Source organism: Pelodiscus sinensis, chromosome 5 (genome assembly GCF_049634645.1).
Source record: "Pelodiscus sinensis isolate JC-2024 chromosome 5, ASM4963464v1, whole genome shotgun sequence".
NCBI lineage: Eukaryota > Metazoa > Chordata > Testudines > Trionychidae > Pelodiscus > Pelodiscus sinensis.
The window spans coordinates 54,569,340-54,584,238 of NC_134715.1; the positions used below are offsets into that span (position 1 = coordinate 54,569,340).

The following is a 14,899-nucleotide window of genomic DNA, read 5'->3' on the forward strand; positions in this document are numbered from 1 at the left end:
TATGTGAAAGAGTTAAAAACCATCTATGCTCTGTGAGTGGTAGAGATCATTGGTTCAAGGCCACTGGCTTTCCATCATTTTTAAATGATGCTTCTCTATGGTGCAACGGGAAGGAGATGATAGAAGACCTCAAACAGAGCCAAAAACGGTAGCAATTAATAGTGACTTCCACATCTCTGAAGTTTCGCTCAAATTCTTCCAGCCACTCCGACATCTCACCTTTGACTAATGGTCCTCAAAGTATGAAAACAATGTGCCAGAATATGGTGGAACTTCCTATATGGACAACTGGATTTGCTCTTTATAGCCCTAAATCAGTGGTCCCCTACGCAGCGCCCACCAGGGCATTTATGTGAGTCCGCCGAAACATCTGGGCTGGCCCCACCCCCGGCGCGCAGCACATGCATGGTGCCGGCCCAGGCACATGGCATGTGGGCAGCCCCTGCCCCCAGGCGCGCGGCAAATACACAATGCCGGCCCCGGGCACAGGGCGCATGGGCGGCCTCACCCCCAGGCACACAGCACACGCGTGGCCCCACCCCCGGAAATGCAGTGCGTGAGCAGCTCCGCCCCCGGACACCTGGTGCGTGAGTGGCCCCGTCCCCATGCGCCCAGCAGCCACGAAAGGTTGGGGACCACTGCCCTAAATAATGAAGTCTCCACCAGCTATTCCCTGTGAGCCTTCCCTTTCACATTCTTTAAAGCTGAGTTTACTGTAGAATAAGCATTTGCAAATAACTGAATTCCACTTCTCCTACCTGAGGTATTTAGGGAACCTAACTGATTATGGCTTGCACCTACTCCCTCTCTGAAGTTTAGGTGGTGTACATTAATCACACATATATTCTAATGATCCTTTGCTTGCTCTCTCTTCTTGATCCAGCAACTTTTTAATACTAAAATAGCATGTTAACGGGCAATACTTATTAATCTGAAACCCAACACACAAATATATTGAAAACTATATATTTTTAAAACAATCAAATTAAGATAGTCAAAAACCAGACAGTCAATAAACAGACCTAAGAAATATAGATGTTAAGATTATTACTCTGAAGTATGGGCAAAAGCACATTGCTAACAAAAAAAACCCTGAAGTACAGATAGTAATATACTTTCTTCAGTAAAAGTGACCTTTTCTTACTACAAGTTTTAAACTTGTTGCATGTGCTCTCACTTCCTGCTTTGTCAGAAGCCTCAGTCTCAGACATCTATCAAAAGCAAGCACACAACTTAAGAATAATACCAATATGTTCATTAACCATGTACTAGCAGTTGAGAGGCCACAAGCAAAAGTAGCACTCTGTTGTAAAAATTTAAAGAAGAAAAAGTTAGATACACTAAATAGGGTGCCCAAGTGTTAGATATTCAGACAAAACTGGTCTGTTTGCTTAGTATGGTGTTGAGAATTATTTATACTACTGTGCTGCTGATTACTCAGAACAATACCTACAGTTTTCAATACTGCTTATTATGAACTACACCCTGAAGCTATTGAAAACTTGTCTACTAAAACAATGTCATAGTAATGTAAAGATGCTCGCTCTAATATAACATCACACTACAGAAAGAGACCTGATGTTTATATTATCGTTATACTAAGCAAAAGCTCACTGGTTTCATAATTATTGTTTTATGTCTGATGTTTAAATGGCAACTTCCTAAATAAATATATATTTTTTAAAATCAGTATATTCTTTATTCAAGCTATACTAATTTGAACTGAAAATTCCATATGCAATATGGTTACTTTATTGTTAATAAGGCTACTTGAACAATAACTTTTGCTAATAATCCAAGTACAGGCAGTCCCCAGGTTATGTACGGATAGGGACTGTAGGTTTGTTCTTAAGTTGAATTTGTATGTAAGTCAGAACTGGTACATATTATAGGGGAAACTCTAGCAAAACATTTCTCCAGAGCTCAGTTTTATTCTCCCACACCTCACTTCCCTCAGTCCTTTATTCTCAAGCTGAGGTGTCTGCTGAGAAAAGCTGCTCCACATCTCCCTGGTCTGCTGGGGGGAAGCAGCTAGTGCGGGGTTGCCTCACCCCGTTTGTAAGTAGGGATCCGATGTAAGTCGGATCCATGTAACCCGGGGACTGCCTGTAGTCCATATGGACACCCACTACCTTTAACTATGAAAATTCCATGCATAAAAGAAAAAAGGATTATCACTTGCTGACTTTAGAGACAAGCCCATAAATATTACACCTTCATGGGGAAAGTGTTGCAAGAGACTTAACATGTTTTGCTGTTACCTCTTCTTCAATTGAACATGTTGAACACTGTATATTACATTGCACTTTGATGTGTTTCTCAAATACTGCTGCAAAAAGCTACAGCTTCCCCCAGGCAAATGAGATTGACGCCTATTTACAATTGTTAAAAGCTTTATAATACATAGACATGCATGTTACCTTTAGTATCTGCAAAATCTGTAAGCAGCAAAAAGAGAATCTAGCCAGAATCCATTAGTTAGTATTTATAAGAGTGAAAATAAATAACAAGGAAAGAGTCAGAAAAGAAAATAATGCAAGTTTTTTCCTTGCTTCTCTTCTCTGTGTATTTGGTTACTTTCACCTTCACCTCCTGATAGAGCGTTAGAAAGATGATCCGCTTACCAGATTAAATATAGTTTCCACGATATCCCTGTTGGATACTTCGCCAACTTCCACCAGTCCCGTCAGCACTGCAAATTTCATCCTGATGCCTCGGATAGGGACTCCTGGGTTCAAGGGCTGCAGCATATTCCCCACTTCAGCAGCACTTCCTCCTTTCCCTCCTCCTCCACCATCACCTGTTGGCTGAAGAACCTGTTTGTCTTCGCTAGCCATAGCGAGCGCACTTCAGGTTGCCACTAGCTAAGCCGCCAGAGGCACAGTCACCGCAGCCAATGAGGAGTGATTTCAGGGGCAGGCAAGGTGGCTCGTCTCTCTTTTCAGTCCGATTTGCGAAAAAGCCCCGACTTCGAGGAGAGCGCTCGCACAATCGTGGCTTTTTCCCCCCGCACTAGGGTTGGGTCAGCCGCCCCGAGACAGGTACGCCAAGCCCTGAAAGGCAAACACGGCCAGCTCTTTGACAGCCCCGATAAGGCAGCCGGCCCCCCCCAAGTTAGCAGTGGCCCACCCCCTCCCCGCGGCCGCCTCCCTCCCACGCACCAAGGGCAGTAGCTGCTGCCGGGGAGCAATTACCTCCCCCCGCCCCTGCACGCGTGGAACTTGCCCCCCAGCAAGCGCTGGGTTTCCAAAGGGGAGTCAAGGGGGCGCGCCCCTTGCCCGGCTCCACTCCCGCCAGCCCCGGGGCTTGGCGCTCAGCCGCCGCCACCAGCTGCCCTTCGCGCGCGGGTGCACGCACAGGTGCAGCGCCAAGCCACTCAGGAAGGAAGTTCTGGCTCACCCCGCGCTCCTCCCAGCGCCGCGGAGGGGAGGGAGCGAGCGAGGCTGCAATGCCCGGCTGAGGGGCGGGGAGCGGGGCTGCCCTGCCCCTTGCGCCGCTGCCCCCCCTGGCGGAGGCGGAGAAGCGCCCGCGGCGGAGGAGCCGAAAGTTGCCTCAGCCCGCGGTCTCCGTTAGCCCCCGGTCTTCCTGCCGCGGCTGCAAACGCGGCCCCGCTCTGCCGCCATGACAGCGCTGAGCCCCGGGAGAGCGGCCGGGCGAGGAGCCGTGCGCCTGCGCGGCCCGGAGCGGGCGGGGCGCAGCGCTGGGTGCAGGGGTCGGTGGGGGGGTGGCCACGGCGGCGGCGCGCGCCCAGGTGAGCCCAGGTGTGCACAGGTGAGCGGCCCGCGTGCTCCAGCTGCAGGGAAGGCGGCTCCTGGGCCGGAAGCTGCTGCGCGGCGGCCACCTAACCCTGCCTCCTCCCTCTCCCCCCAAGCCCCGGGATTCGCTGCGGCCGGGGAAGCTCCCTCCTGCAGGATCTGTGGTCGGGGTTCGGTTATTGATCGTCGAGAGCCCAGACGCTTGTGAGGCGCCGCGCAGACCCCGCAACGTCGATGGACCCTTTTGTCCTGCGATATTGCTGCACTGCTCCCATCTCTGGAAAGCCGGTCGCTGCAGTGACCCCAAGAGAGGGACGGGGTGCAGTGTGCAAGTGCAGTGTGTCAGAAGAGGGGTGAAACCTGGCTCGCTAGTGCCGATCCTTTCCCCCCTTTCTCCTACAGTGTGTTCCTTCTTCGGAGCTGTCCTCCTCCTCAGCTCCCTTCTCGCTCTTCCTTTCTCCCAGCGTGGCCAGAGGCTGCAATCCTGAAAAGAATCGCCCAACTTTAATAGAATGATTCATATGTTTCAAGTTGAGTGTGCGGGAAAATATTTGAGGCTGTGGCGCCTGTGTAGGTTATTTTTGGCCCAGCTGTGTATCAGATGCACAATCTTTTACAAAGCCTTATCCCTGCAGGCCCGATTCTGTGATTGTTTTAATACCGATGAAAACACTTTTTTGAAAAATATAAATAAATAAATAATTTGCCTGTCCTGTGCAATGAAACTGACTAGAAAAAATAGTGAAATTGAGTGGTCTGTATTCTCTGCCACCCTAAGAGAAATGCTACCAGTAACCAGCATAATGAATCGTACATTTAGATTGTCTATACTGATTTCTGGTCTCAACTATTTAGTTTAGTAGCATATATCATTTAGAAATCTATAACATGGCTTAATTAACTCTGGATTAAACTGATTGCTAATGTTTGAAAAGCATGAAGGGCAGGGACACAAGATACTTGCCACCACTGTTCCAGCTGGAGGGCCACAGCAGCTCAATGCAGTCCCTCATGCAGTAGAGTGGGAGTTCTCAAACTTCAATGCACTATGACCCCTGTCTGACAACAAAAATCACTTCACTATCTCAAAATGGGGGAGTTGAAGCCTAAATCCACACACTCCCCACTCCTTTGGGTGGGGGCAAAGTCCAAGCCCCACCATTCAGGGAAAGGATGGGGGGCAAAACTGAAGCTCAAGGGCTTCAAACTCAGTCGGGGAACCTTTACCCTGAGCCCTGCAGCCCAAAGCTGGGCTTTGGCTTCAGCCTGGGGCTGTGGGACTCAGGCATCAATCCCCAGCTCTAGCAAGTCTAATCCAGACCTGGCAACCTCATTCACAGGAGGTCATGTGACACATTTTGGAGTCCCAGTCCACAGTGTGAGAACCACTGCAGTTGAGTGACAAGGAAGCTATAGGGAAAGCAGTTGGGGAAACACTGATCACATGTCCCAGACAGGTTGCTGACAGCATTTGGATGGGATTTCACCTGACTGGGAATTCAAACTACTAAGTAGACCGGACTTCAGACAAGATTGGATAATATATGGCTGTTTGGCCTCTGATCATGGCCTCACCTTAAATCTGCTCTCTGAAAGCTAGAACCCTATGTAAATTTTTATATTTTTTAATAATGTTACCTTTTCAGGAATTTATTTTGTTTTATCCATCATTCAGTCACTCCCATTCCACCCTTACATAATCCCCTCTCCCACTGAACCTAGCCCTCTCAATCTCACAATATCCCACAGATACCTATCCCCCTTAAATATTCCTTGTCCCCCATTGATCCCCAGCCCCCTCCCCCTCGCCCCCCATTAGTCCTAGGAACCTCTCTGTATCCACCTTTATGTATTTTCCTGTTCAATCCCACCCTCGGTAGCTCCTTTTCCTTGGGGGAAGTGTAAGGCCAGGGGCAAAAGGGGGGGGAGGAATAGCCCCAGGGTTGTGAGCTCAATCCTTGAGGAAGCCATCTGGGGCAGATCTGTTAGGAATGGTACCTGGCCCTGTTGTGAGGGCAGGGGACTGGACTCAAGGTCCCTGCCAGCTCTATGAGATAGGTATATGTTTGTTTGTCTCTGGTATGGGAGGCCCTGAAGAAAATCATAGGGTCAGTGGCCCTCCTGCTGGAACAGCAGTCATAAGTGCCTTGTGTCACTGCCCTTCAGACTGATTTTTAAAATATCAGTTTAATCCAGAGTTGAATTGAACCACATTAGAGATTTCTAAATGATCTATGCTACTAAACTAGATGATTGAGAGCTGAAATCATTAAAGACAATCTGCATTTACTTTTCACTATGCTGCTAACTGGTAGGATTTCTCTCAGATTGGCCAGAGAATACAAAGGGTTATAACCAGTCTTTTTAAGGGGTGCTGGTGTTTTACAACCTTACACTGCAGCAACGACTCCTCCAGCAGCTTTAATTCTGTAGAACTGGGCACAGCTCCAAGTATTATGATCTTGCTCACAGAATGACAGCAATGTTCAGGTTTGGCAGAGGTTCCCTCCTTCATCATGAATGAGGGGCAGTTGGGTCAAATGTGAGTGAATGGTACTGAAACCCCATATGCCAGGTTGCAACACCAAGCACTCAAATTTGGCCCAGCTGCCCTACTTCCATTGGAGGGTTGGGCAGACCAAACTTGAACAGCGTTGTGATGCTCTGTATCAGATTGCAACCCCCAGGCTATATCTACACTACAGTTTTTCTAGGATACCACAGGTATCCCAGAAAAAATCTGCTGCATCCAGGGTACATGTCTGCTCTTCCGAAATTTTTTTCAGAAGAGCAGACACGCTTTTTTGGCATCCCTGTAAACCTTGTTTTATGAAGAAGAAGGGATGTTCCAAAAAAGAGGGGGGTTCTGACATTTGGTCCAGTGTAGACAGGCCGAATGTCAGAAAAGCCTCTTCTGAAAAAAGAAGCAGAAAAAGCTTCACAAATTGTGGTTCACAATTTGCATAGCTTTTTCCAGAAGAACAGTGTAGTGTAGACATAGCCCCAGACAGAGAGAGAGAAACTATCACTATTGAACAGTCCATTTGTTTGCGGCCCATGGTGCGGTTTGGGTTTATGCGGGGCTCAACATGCAGCCCATGGTGGGATCCTTTGAACATGGCCTCCACTGGGAACATGCTCCACAATGGCAAGGTGTCTCCCAGGCACGGTGAACATGGAAAGACGCAAGCAGACAGGCTGGCTGGAACAGGTGGGTATAGGGTGTCAGTGTTTCTAGCCCTCAGGGAGGTGGTGCTGGGAGTTCCGAGGCATTGTGAGAAAGAAGCTGTTTGCATATATATTTGCATGTATATGCAACCACACTAAAGTTGCAGCCTTCAGCATGTGCTGTGAGTATTATTGTGGCCTCTGGGACTGCTGAAGTTGAGTAGCCCTGCCTTAAAGAATAACAGATTTATCTGGACATAAGCTTTTGTGGACAAAAACCCTCTTCATCAAATGCATCTGATGAGGTGGGGTTTTGCCTGTGAAAGCTTATGCCCAAATAAATCTCTTAGGGTGCATCTACATAGCACCTGAAACTCAAAATAAGATACGCAATTTGCACTATGCAATTTAAGTTTATTTTGAAATAGCTTATTTCATCATTTGGCACTGTCTACACAGTGCCAAATTTCAAAATAAAGCACTATTTTGAGCCATTCTTTACTCCTCGTAGAATGAGGTTTACAGGGTTGGCAAAATAGTGCTCTATTTTGAAATAACAGACATGTTCAAAAGATGCAGGGTAGCTATTTCGGTTTCCCGAAATAACTTTGCTGTGTAGACATACCCTTACAGGGGTAGCCATGTTAGTCTGTAACTAAAAAAATTTAAAAAACAGTAATGGTCCTGTAGCATGTTAGACACTATTTAAATATTTTTGTTAGTCTGTAAGGTACTATAGGACCAAATAAATCTGTTAGTTTTTAAGGGCCACAGAATTCCTTGTTGCTTGTACAGTTGGTGTGACAGAGGAACTTATTCTGCATAATGCTATTATCCAAGGTGGACTTTTCAGCTTGAATAAAACACCACAGGCTCTTTAATAAATGTGATTGGTCAGGAACTCAGTTTTATGTCTGTTCTCAAAGACAGAAATTCCAGCAGCACAGATGCTCTTGCACCATGCTAGACTTGTTTCAATATTGACTCATTATCACCAAGTGGATCATCAATGCTTCTTGCAACATTTGCTTTTTTTTTCTTTTTTCTGGAGGTCTCGAATATTAGGTTTGTTCAGGCCTGATCTTATTTAGCTAATTAGATGTGACAAAAGTACTGTGTAAAGTGATATGGTTGAAGCTGCCACTAGGGATGTAAGTAACTAGTCAACTATCCAATAAGCATAAGCTTATTGGATAGTCAACTAATCACTTGCCTAGTTGCTTCCCCACACTTGCTACTTCTATCAGAGGTGGGGGGGGGAAGCAGAGCCGGAGCTGGTGGGGGAGCCAGCTTAAAAGCCAGTTCCCCACAGCATTGGCTCTGTGGGGGGTAGCAGGGATCAGGTGCAAGCCGTGAGTCATCTGATTCCCATCTTACACCCAGTCCCAGGACACTGTGCCTCTGGTTTAAGTGCCTGCCAGCTCTTAATACATTTAAACCGCTGGTGTGCAACACGGAGGACCTAGTGAGAGCCGGGAATTAGCTGTCTTAGCTCATATTTAGTCCCCCCTGCTGCGTTTCAGCCTTTTAAATGTATTAAGAGTATGCTGGCTCTTAATACATTTAAAGGCAGAGCCACAGTGAAGTTAGCTCCTGGGGCCAGGAGCTAACCCTACTGAGACTCCCCCGCTTGACTAATTGAATAGTTGATGGAAATTCCATTGATTTGTTGATTAAACTAAAATTAACATCACTAGCTGCCCCATCACAAAAATATGAGGACCACATTTTTAAACTTGGAGATCCAGGTCTGTGCACAGAAATGAGCATATACTTACATGTCTGTATTTGTACATACAGTTGCTATGATTGCCTATGCAAATAGTTATCTAGATGTCTAAATATTCATCTGCTCACAAAATTGCAGTACCTGCTGATGGTAATTGCAAGCACAAAGGTTGGCACTCTTATCAGTGGTTTATGTTCAAGTGTATAAAGCCTTGGAGAAGTGTCATTATTATTTTAAATATAAATAAATAATCTGAATATATAGTGCTTGTAAATTCCTATAGCTGTTCACTTGCTTAAATGTATGCAAAGTTGCTATTAGAGAATACTTAGGATCTAATCCTTCAAACATTTATTCATTCAGGTAGTTCTAAGTCATTCATTTATTTCAATAGGACCATTTATGTGAGTAATGATTACAGATATGAATAAGGATTGGGCAACCAAATGTACAAAAGATAGGCAAATGAACCTCTACATTGTCTCCACCATATACTGTCTCCACCATAATTACATTTCCCCTGATTCTTAAATTGTACAGTTGTGACTTGGTAATACCTGTAATGCATTTTGTGGAAGATTTATGCTCAGTGGAATATTCCTTACAAATAAAATGTTAGTCTTGTTTTTTTTCTCTGTATGATTCTTTTATTTTTGAGGGAACAAGTAGAAAAGATTTGATCCTTGCTTATGGTTGTGCAAAACAGAAAACTGTCAGAAGAAAACTAAATAATTCCATCTGTGTTAAGGTTTTTAGTATTGCCAATTACCATAATACCTAAGCCCCTTTCATGTAAAATTAATATCAATAGCAAAGTGCGTGGTAGATTTAAAGTAGTATCTGGAGCTTCTCCTTTACAAGGATAAAAGCTCTGCTTCAGTTAGCCATTTTGTTTATGAATTTATTTTCTTTGTATATTTTTGTTTAATTAGTTTCAGAGTTTTGTTGGTTTTGGTTTGGTTGGTTGGGGTTTATTGGATAGGAAGAAGTGTCAGTGTTATCTTCATCTTATGGTAAGAAGATTTTTGACAAGAGAGAGGTTTTACACTTTACCCTAAAAACTGCCAGATTTTGAATTTGCCTAATCTCTTCTTGAAATATAAATGTCAGTGTAGATGCAGAAACAAAATAAAATAAATCTGAGGGCTTATCTGCATGGAGCAGCAATGTGTACTACCGTTGTGTGATTTCTGAAGAACACTAATGAGTTGCCAGTGTGAGCTAAAGGTTCCTTGGTTTGTTACATTAACCTGCCTTAGAGACCTTAACGTGCACCCGCAGGGGTTGTATCAACCAATTAATTCACAAAACATTAGAACATTTTAGCAATCGCACTTCTGTAGTACACATTGCTGCTCCATATAGGTAAGCCCCTAGTCAGCGAAAACCATCTGTGTGTAGTTATTTACTCACAACTATAGTTGTAATGAGGTAAGTTTATTTTATATGGCATCATTAGTCATAGTATCTCTTTTTTCCCTCTCTTTTGCTTCAGAGTTCAGTTCTGACTACCTGCTAGAAAAAGGGAAGTTAATTACATTTTAGAAGCATTTTTATCCTTTTTGTATGATTTTATTTGTTGTTATATACATAAATACATATACAATTTTAATATAAATGAAAATGGCAAAATTATCTGTGTTAGCTGGAGTAAGGACTGATACATGTTTCAAAATATTCAGAAAAATATCTTAGAAGTAACATTGTATAAGATATTAGTCAGGTAGATAGTGACGTGACGCTGGCTTTATCCAACATCTGTCCCTGCCTAAGGGTGGGTAAGTACTAGAGAATTCTGAGCTATTTATAAAATAATCATGGGAGGAGTTATTCCTAATTTTGTTCTTACTAACAAGAAGCATGGAGATAATTGTATCATTTTGGACTAATAATAACCTCTTAGTAAGTTAGTAATAACCTCTTAGTAACTCTGACTATTATTTATTAATACATTTGATTTCATTTGGAATAATATTAGAGAAATAATATTTTCTTTGCTCTTGTATGGTAGTTTTTTAAGATGGTCTCCCTATAAAGCTGTTCAGCAGCAGTTTCTGCTTTGGGCTTCAATTTCTTTCCCTGGTCTTAATGTGTCTTTTCTTTCAATTTTTCTTCATATATGTAATTTTTATTGGTTTTATATAGTGTATAAAGTGAATATCTGCATTTATCAGAATTACAGTCAAAGATTTGTTTGGAATATTGCAGTTTGTGGAGGTTATCATCAGATTTATTAATGCTACACTGTCAGTAATCCAATACATACAAAAATATGCAACACCAATGTTTTTAACATTTAGTGCTTGAGGGGACTATTCCTGCTTATTAGCACTGAGACTGATCAAGTTAATGTATCTAAAGAATTGCTCATTAAAAAGTGCAGAATGTTGATAGGATGATTTGGTAATATGAATGGAAAAAATAGAAAGTTGTGTAATTGGACTTGTGCAGGAAATTTAGGAAGTCTTTTCTCTCTGCCTCACCTCTCCCCTTCCCCCCCATCATCTTTACTGATTTTAGGGCTCAATCTTACACTGATGGATGTCAGTCACAGAACTCCAAATGACCACAAGGAGAGCAGGATAAACCCTTCATCATAATGAAACTGTTACATTCACAGTCACACAGTATTCTGTTATCATAGGACAGTTGTTTACACTTCTCATCTTGTTGTTCTTGCTTTTGTTTGTCCCTGTTCAGCTGGGACCACAGGTTCTCTTTTGGGTGTATCTTTTTAATAATGGAGAAAATACACTGCAAAAAGCAAAAGTAGATTTACTTTTTAGAAATTATATTTGAAAAATGTGGCAATGAGGCAGTGCATGGAGTGAGGAAGTAATAAGTACAGATTTGTCATTTGCAAAGGAAGTTCTCATAAAGCAGAGGAAAAAGCAAATTATGGTTCTCAAGCTCTGTCTGGAAGCATATGCTCAGTCTGAGCCATAGGATAATTCTTATTTTTTAAAAGCTGCCTATTTGCCATGCAGTTTCCCATAAAATATGGTGAGGAAAGTCCTAATAAGCAGTCATAAGTTCAGTATATATGTAATATTTCCTCTTAATCCTCCTCTCTGTTGTGATGGATACAAAAAACTTGACTGTAATTAGGCAGCTGATTGCTGTGACCGCTGCTTATTACACAGTTCAGAATAATCTCATTGATACCTTGTGCTTTCCACCTGTTTTTTGTATCCACCTGTTGTAAGCCATCTCATACTTAGATTGTAATCTCTTCAGGGGAAGAAGTTGCTGTTACATGTTTGTAGTGTCTCTAGCACAAGGGGAGCAGTGAATGAGGATCCCAAGTGCTACCCACAATACAAATAATAATAATTCTTCTTTGTGAGAATATCAGCTATGTGCAGATGATGTTGGTTCTTTTCACATGTTTGGTTTTTCTTACTGTTGGATTCCAGTAAAATCCTCACACATGAAACTGATACACTTGTATCTTTTTTTTTTTTTTTTTTTTTTTTTTTAAGGGCGGGTGATAAAGCCTTAAGTTCAGATCCCATGATGTACCTAATCCTCCATCATGCGCTTATTACAGGATTGGACCCTCTCTTATTAGGGGGGGTGTTGTGTGTATGTGTATCTACAGGCAGTCCCCGGGTTACGTACAAGATAGGGACTGTAGGTTTGTTCTTAAGTTGAATCTGTATGTAAGTCGGAACTGGCGTCCAGATTCAGACACTGCTGAAACTGACCGCCAGTTCTGACTTACATACAGAATCAACTTAAGAACCCCAGGCGTCCCCAAGTCAGCTGCTGCTGAAACTGATCAGCAGCTGATTCCAGGAAGCCCGGGGCAGAGCAACTCTGCCTGGGGCTTCCTGTAGTTAGCGCTGGTCAGTTTCAGCAGAAGCTGACTTGGGGACGCCTGGGGCAGAGCAGCTGGGGTGCTGCTGGGTTGCTCCAGTAGCGCCGCTCCTCGGTGCTACTGGACCAACCCAGCAGCACCCCATCTGCTCTGCCCCAGGCGTCCTGATTCAGCCGCTGCTGAAACTGACCAGCAGCGGCTGAATCAGGACCTGGGGCAGAGCAGCTGGGGTGCTGCCAGGTTGGTCCAGTAGTGCCCAGAGCGGGCGCTGCAGGACCAATTGGCAGCGCCCCAGCTGCTCTGCCCCAGAGTCCAAAACAAAAGCCTGGTCTGCTGGGGGGGGGAGCACACTAGCTGCGCCCCCCCCCCCCCCCCAGCAGACCAGGGACACGGGGAGACGGTCTCCAGCAGACCAGGGGCACTGGAGCAGCTTACGAACGGGGCTTTCTCGCCCCGACCTCCGGGGCGAGAAAGCCCCGTTCGTAAGTGCGGATCCAACATAAGTCGGATCCGCGTAAGTCGGGGACTGCCTGTGCACACATAGGTTGTACTTCTATAAACCAGGACACTATGATCTGGGCTAGACCACAGATGTTCCAGGATCAGTGTCACAGTGCACTGCAGGAGGAGGGAGTGGGAACCCAGTAGTGACCACACCTGGGCTACTGATGGAGAGGTGGGTCAGGAGATGTGGGGGAGGGGCAGCAGGAGCCCATTGCACTAGGGTTGTAAACAACTAGTTGACTATATAATAAGTAAAAGCTTATCGGAAAATTGACTAGTTCCTTGTCTAGTTGCTCCCCACCCCTTGCTGCCTGTTAAAAGCAGGTTGCCCTCAGCAGTGTCTCTGCAAGGGTTGGGGAGACAGGGAGGTAGCAGGGACCAGGAATGAGTTGGGAATCAGCTGATTCCTGGCTTGTGCCCAGTCCCAGATGCTGCGCCTCTGCTTTTTAAATGTATTAAGAGCCTGGCAGCTGTCCCATCTTACGCAGGGTTCCCCGTCCTGTGCTTTAGCATTTTAAATGTTTTAAGAGCCAGTAGGCTCTTAATACATTTGAAAGGCAGAGCCACAGCGGGGTTGGCTCCCAGGGCTGAGAGCTAACTCCCCACATATTGACTCATGGACTAGTCAATGGAAAATCTATCAACTGGTCGATTCGTGATTAAACAAAATTTAACATCTCTACAACACACAGCTCAGCTGGGCTGCAGGTGTGGAGTCAAGATTCTGGGGTGGGCAGTCAGCAGGGTGGTACCAGAAATGACCTACCTTTATCTGGCAAAATTCCTCATCCTTGACCAGTCAGGTCCTGAGGGTGCCAGACAAGGAGGTCCAACCTGTTTGTGTTTGTGTGTGTGTGTGTGAATATATATATATAATATGCAAACTAACAAATCATGGTACATTTCAAATCAGATGTGGAGGAGTGCATTTGTTTATAGACTATGAGTTTCACGCCTGTTCTGTACAGGCAAAACTACTGTTGACTTCAGTATGAGTTTGCTTGACCAAGGAATGTTAGAGAACATGGTGGCAAAAACTACTGATAGCTTGTCTGCATTTGTCCTACTATCAGTGGTAGCTTTTGAGGAGCTGCCCAAGTGCTAGTGCAATACAGGGTTGAGCCTCTCTAGAATCCTTGGCACCTGACCAGTACTGAACCAGAGAATATGCCAAACTATGTGAGGTTAATATTGTCTAGATTGAACAACAAAAAATCCCTGGTGTTCATCATAAAAAAAATTGTTTGGTGTTTCTCAGTCTTAAAAAGTTTAAGAAACATTGGACTAGAAGCATTACCAACACTTTTACTTACTGCACTCTTAGAAGACATTTGGGGTAAATCAGAGCTAATTAACAGCATAGAACACTGACTGCTGGGACTGGTGTCTATAAACAAACTTTATGGGACCATGGGAAACTTGACCAAACCCATGATGAGAGAACATCTGGCTAACTAAAATCATGCTGGACCACAGAAGCTGCTGAACTAGAGAGTTTCAACTTGCAGTGGGTGATTTGGCAAAATAAAATTAAATTAAATTAAAATTGCCAGCCAGTGTAGACTCAGCCATGGAATATCAAACATATAACCAGAATCATGTCTATAAATGGCTCTGGATACATGATATTAGCATAATTTAAAATATCATTCTGGATAAGACATAACCATATTACAAAACTGATTATAAAATTACATTATAAGCAGCTTTCTGGAGGAAATATTTTGAATGTGACTAATGTATTTGAATTATAGTTCAGAAGGTGCAGTAAAGTGAACCTGATATAGTTACTGCAAGCACCAAAGTTACTTGAAATTATATTGCGTTTACTATTTTATATGTGTTTAAAGTATAACAATATAACAGAATCAGAGTCTTCCAAAGAAAGGGTCATTTCAATTTATAGATGTAGTCTGTCAGTAT

General features: G+C 44.0%; 1 protein-coding gene and 1 long non-coding RNA gene across 7 annotated transcripts in view; one reads left to right on the forward strand and one right to left on the reverse strand.

The window, feature by feature from the left end:
• The window catches only part of LRBA (LPS responsive beige-like anchor protein), a 559,238-nt gene extending 555,613 nt beyond the window's left edge, over window positions 1-3,625 (reverse strand). For 4 of the 6 annotated variants that reach the window (XM_075930022.1, XM_075930023.1, XM_075930019.1 and 1 more), the window contains exons 1-2: window positions 3,400-3,625; window positions 2,625-3,053 (exon numbers count right to left, since the gene is read on the reverse strand). In XM_075930022.1, coding sequence (XP_075786137.1) covers window positions 2,625-2,837 — 213 coding nt within the window. In that variant the 5' untranslated portion in view covers window positions 2,838-3,053; window positions 3,400-3,625. Of the gene's footprint in view, window positions 1-2,624; window positions 3,054-3,194; window positions 3,297-3,357 lie in introns of those variants that run through there. The other 2 variants (XM_075930020.1, XM_075930021.1) reach the window with 2 other exon arrangements.
• An 8-nt stretch (window positions 3,626-3,633) lies between these two features.
• LOC112546069 (uncharacterized) lies at window positions 3,634-4,802 on the forward strand. The gene is made up of 2 exons (XR_012904154.1): window positions 3,634-3,771; window positions 3,872-4,802. It is a non-coding gene; the product is annotated as an uncharacterized LOC112546069 (long non-coding RNA).
• The last annotated feature ends 10,097 nt before the right edge of the window (window positions 4,803-14,899 follow it).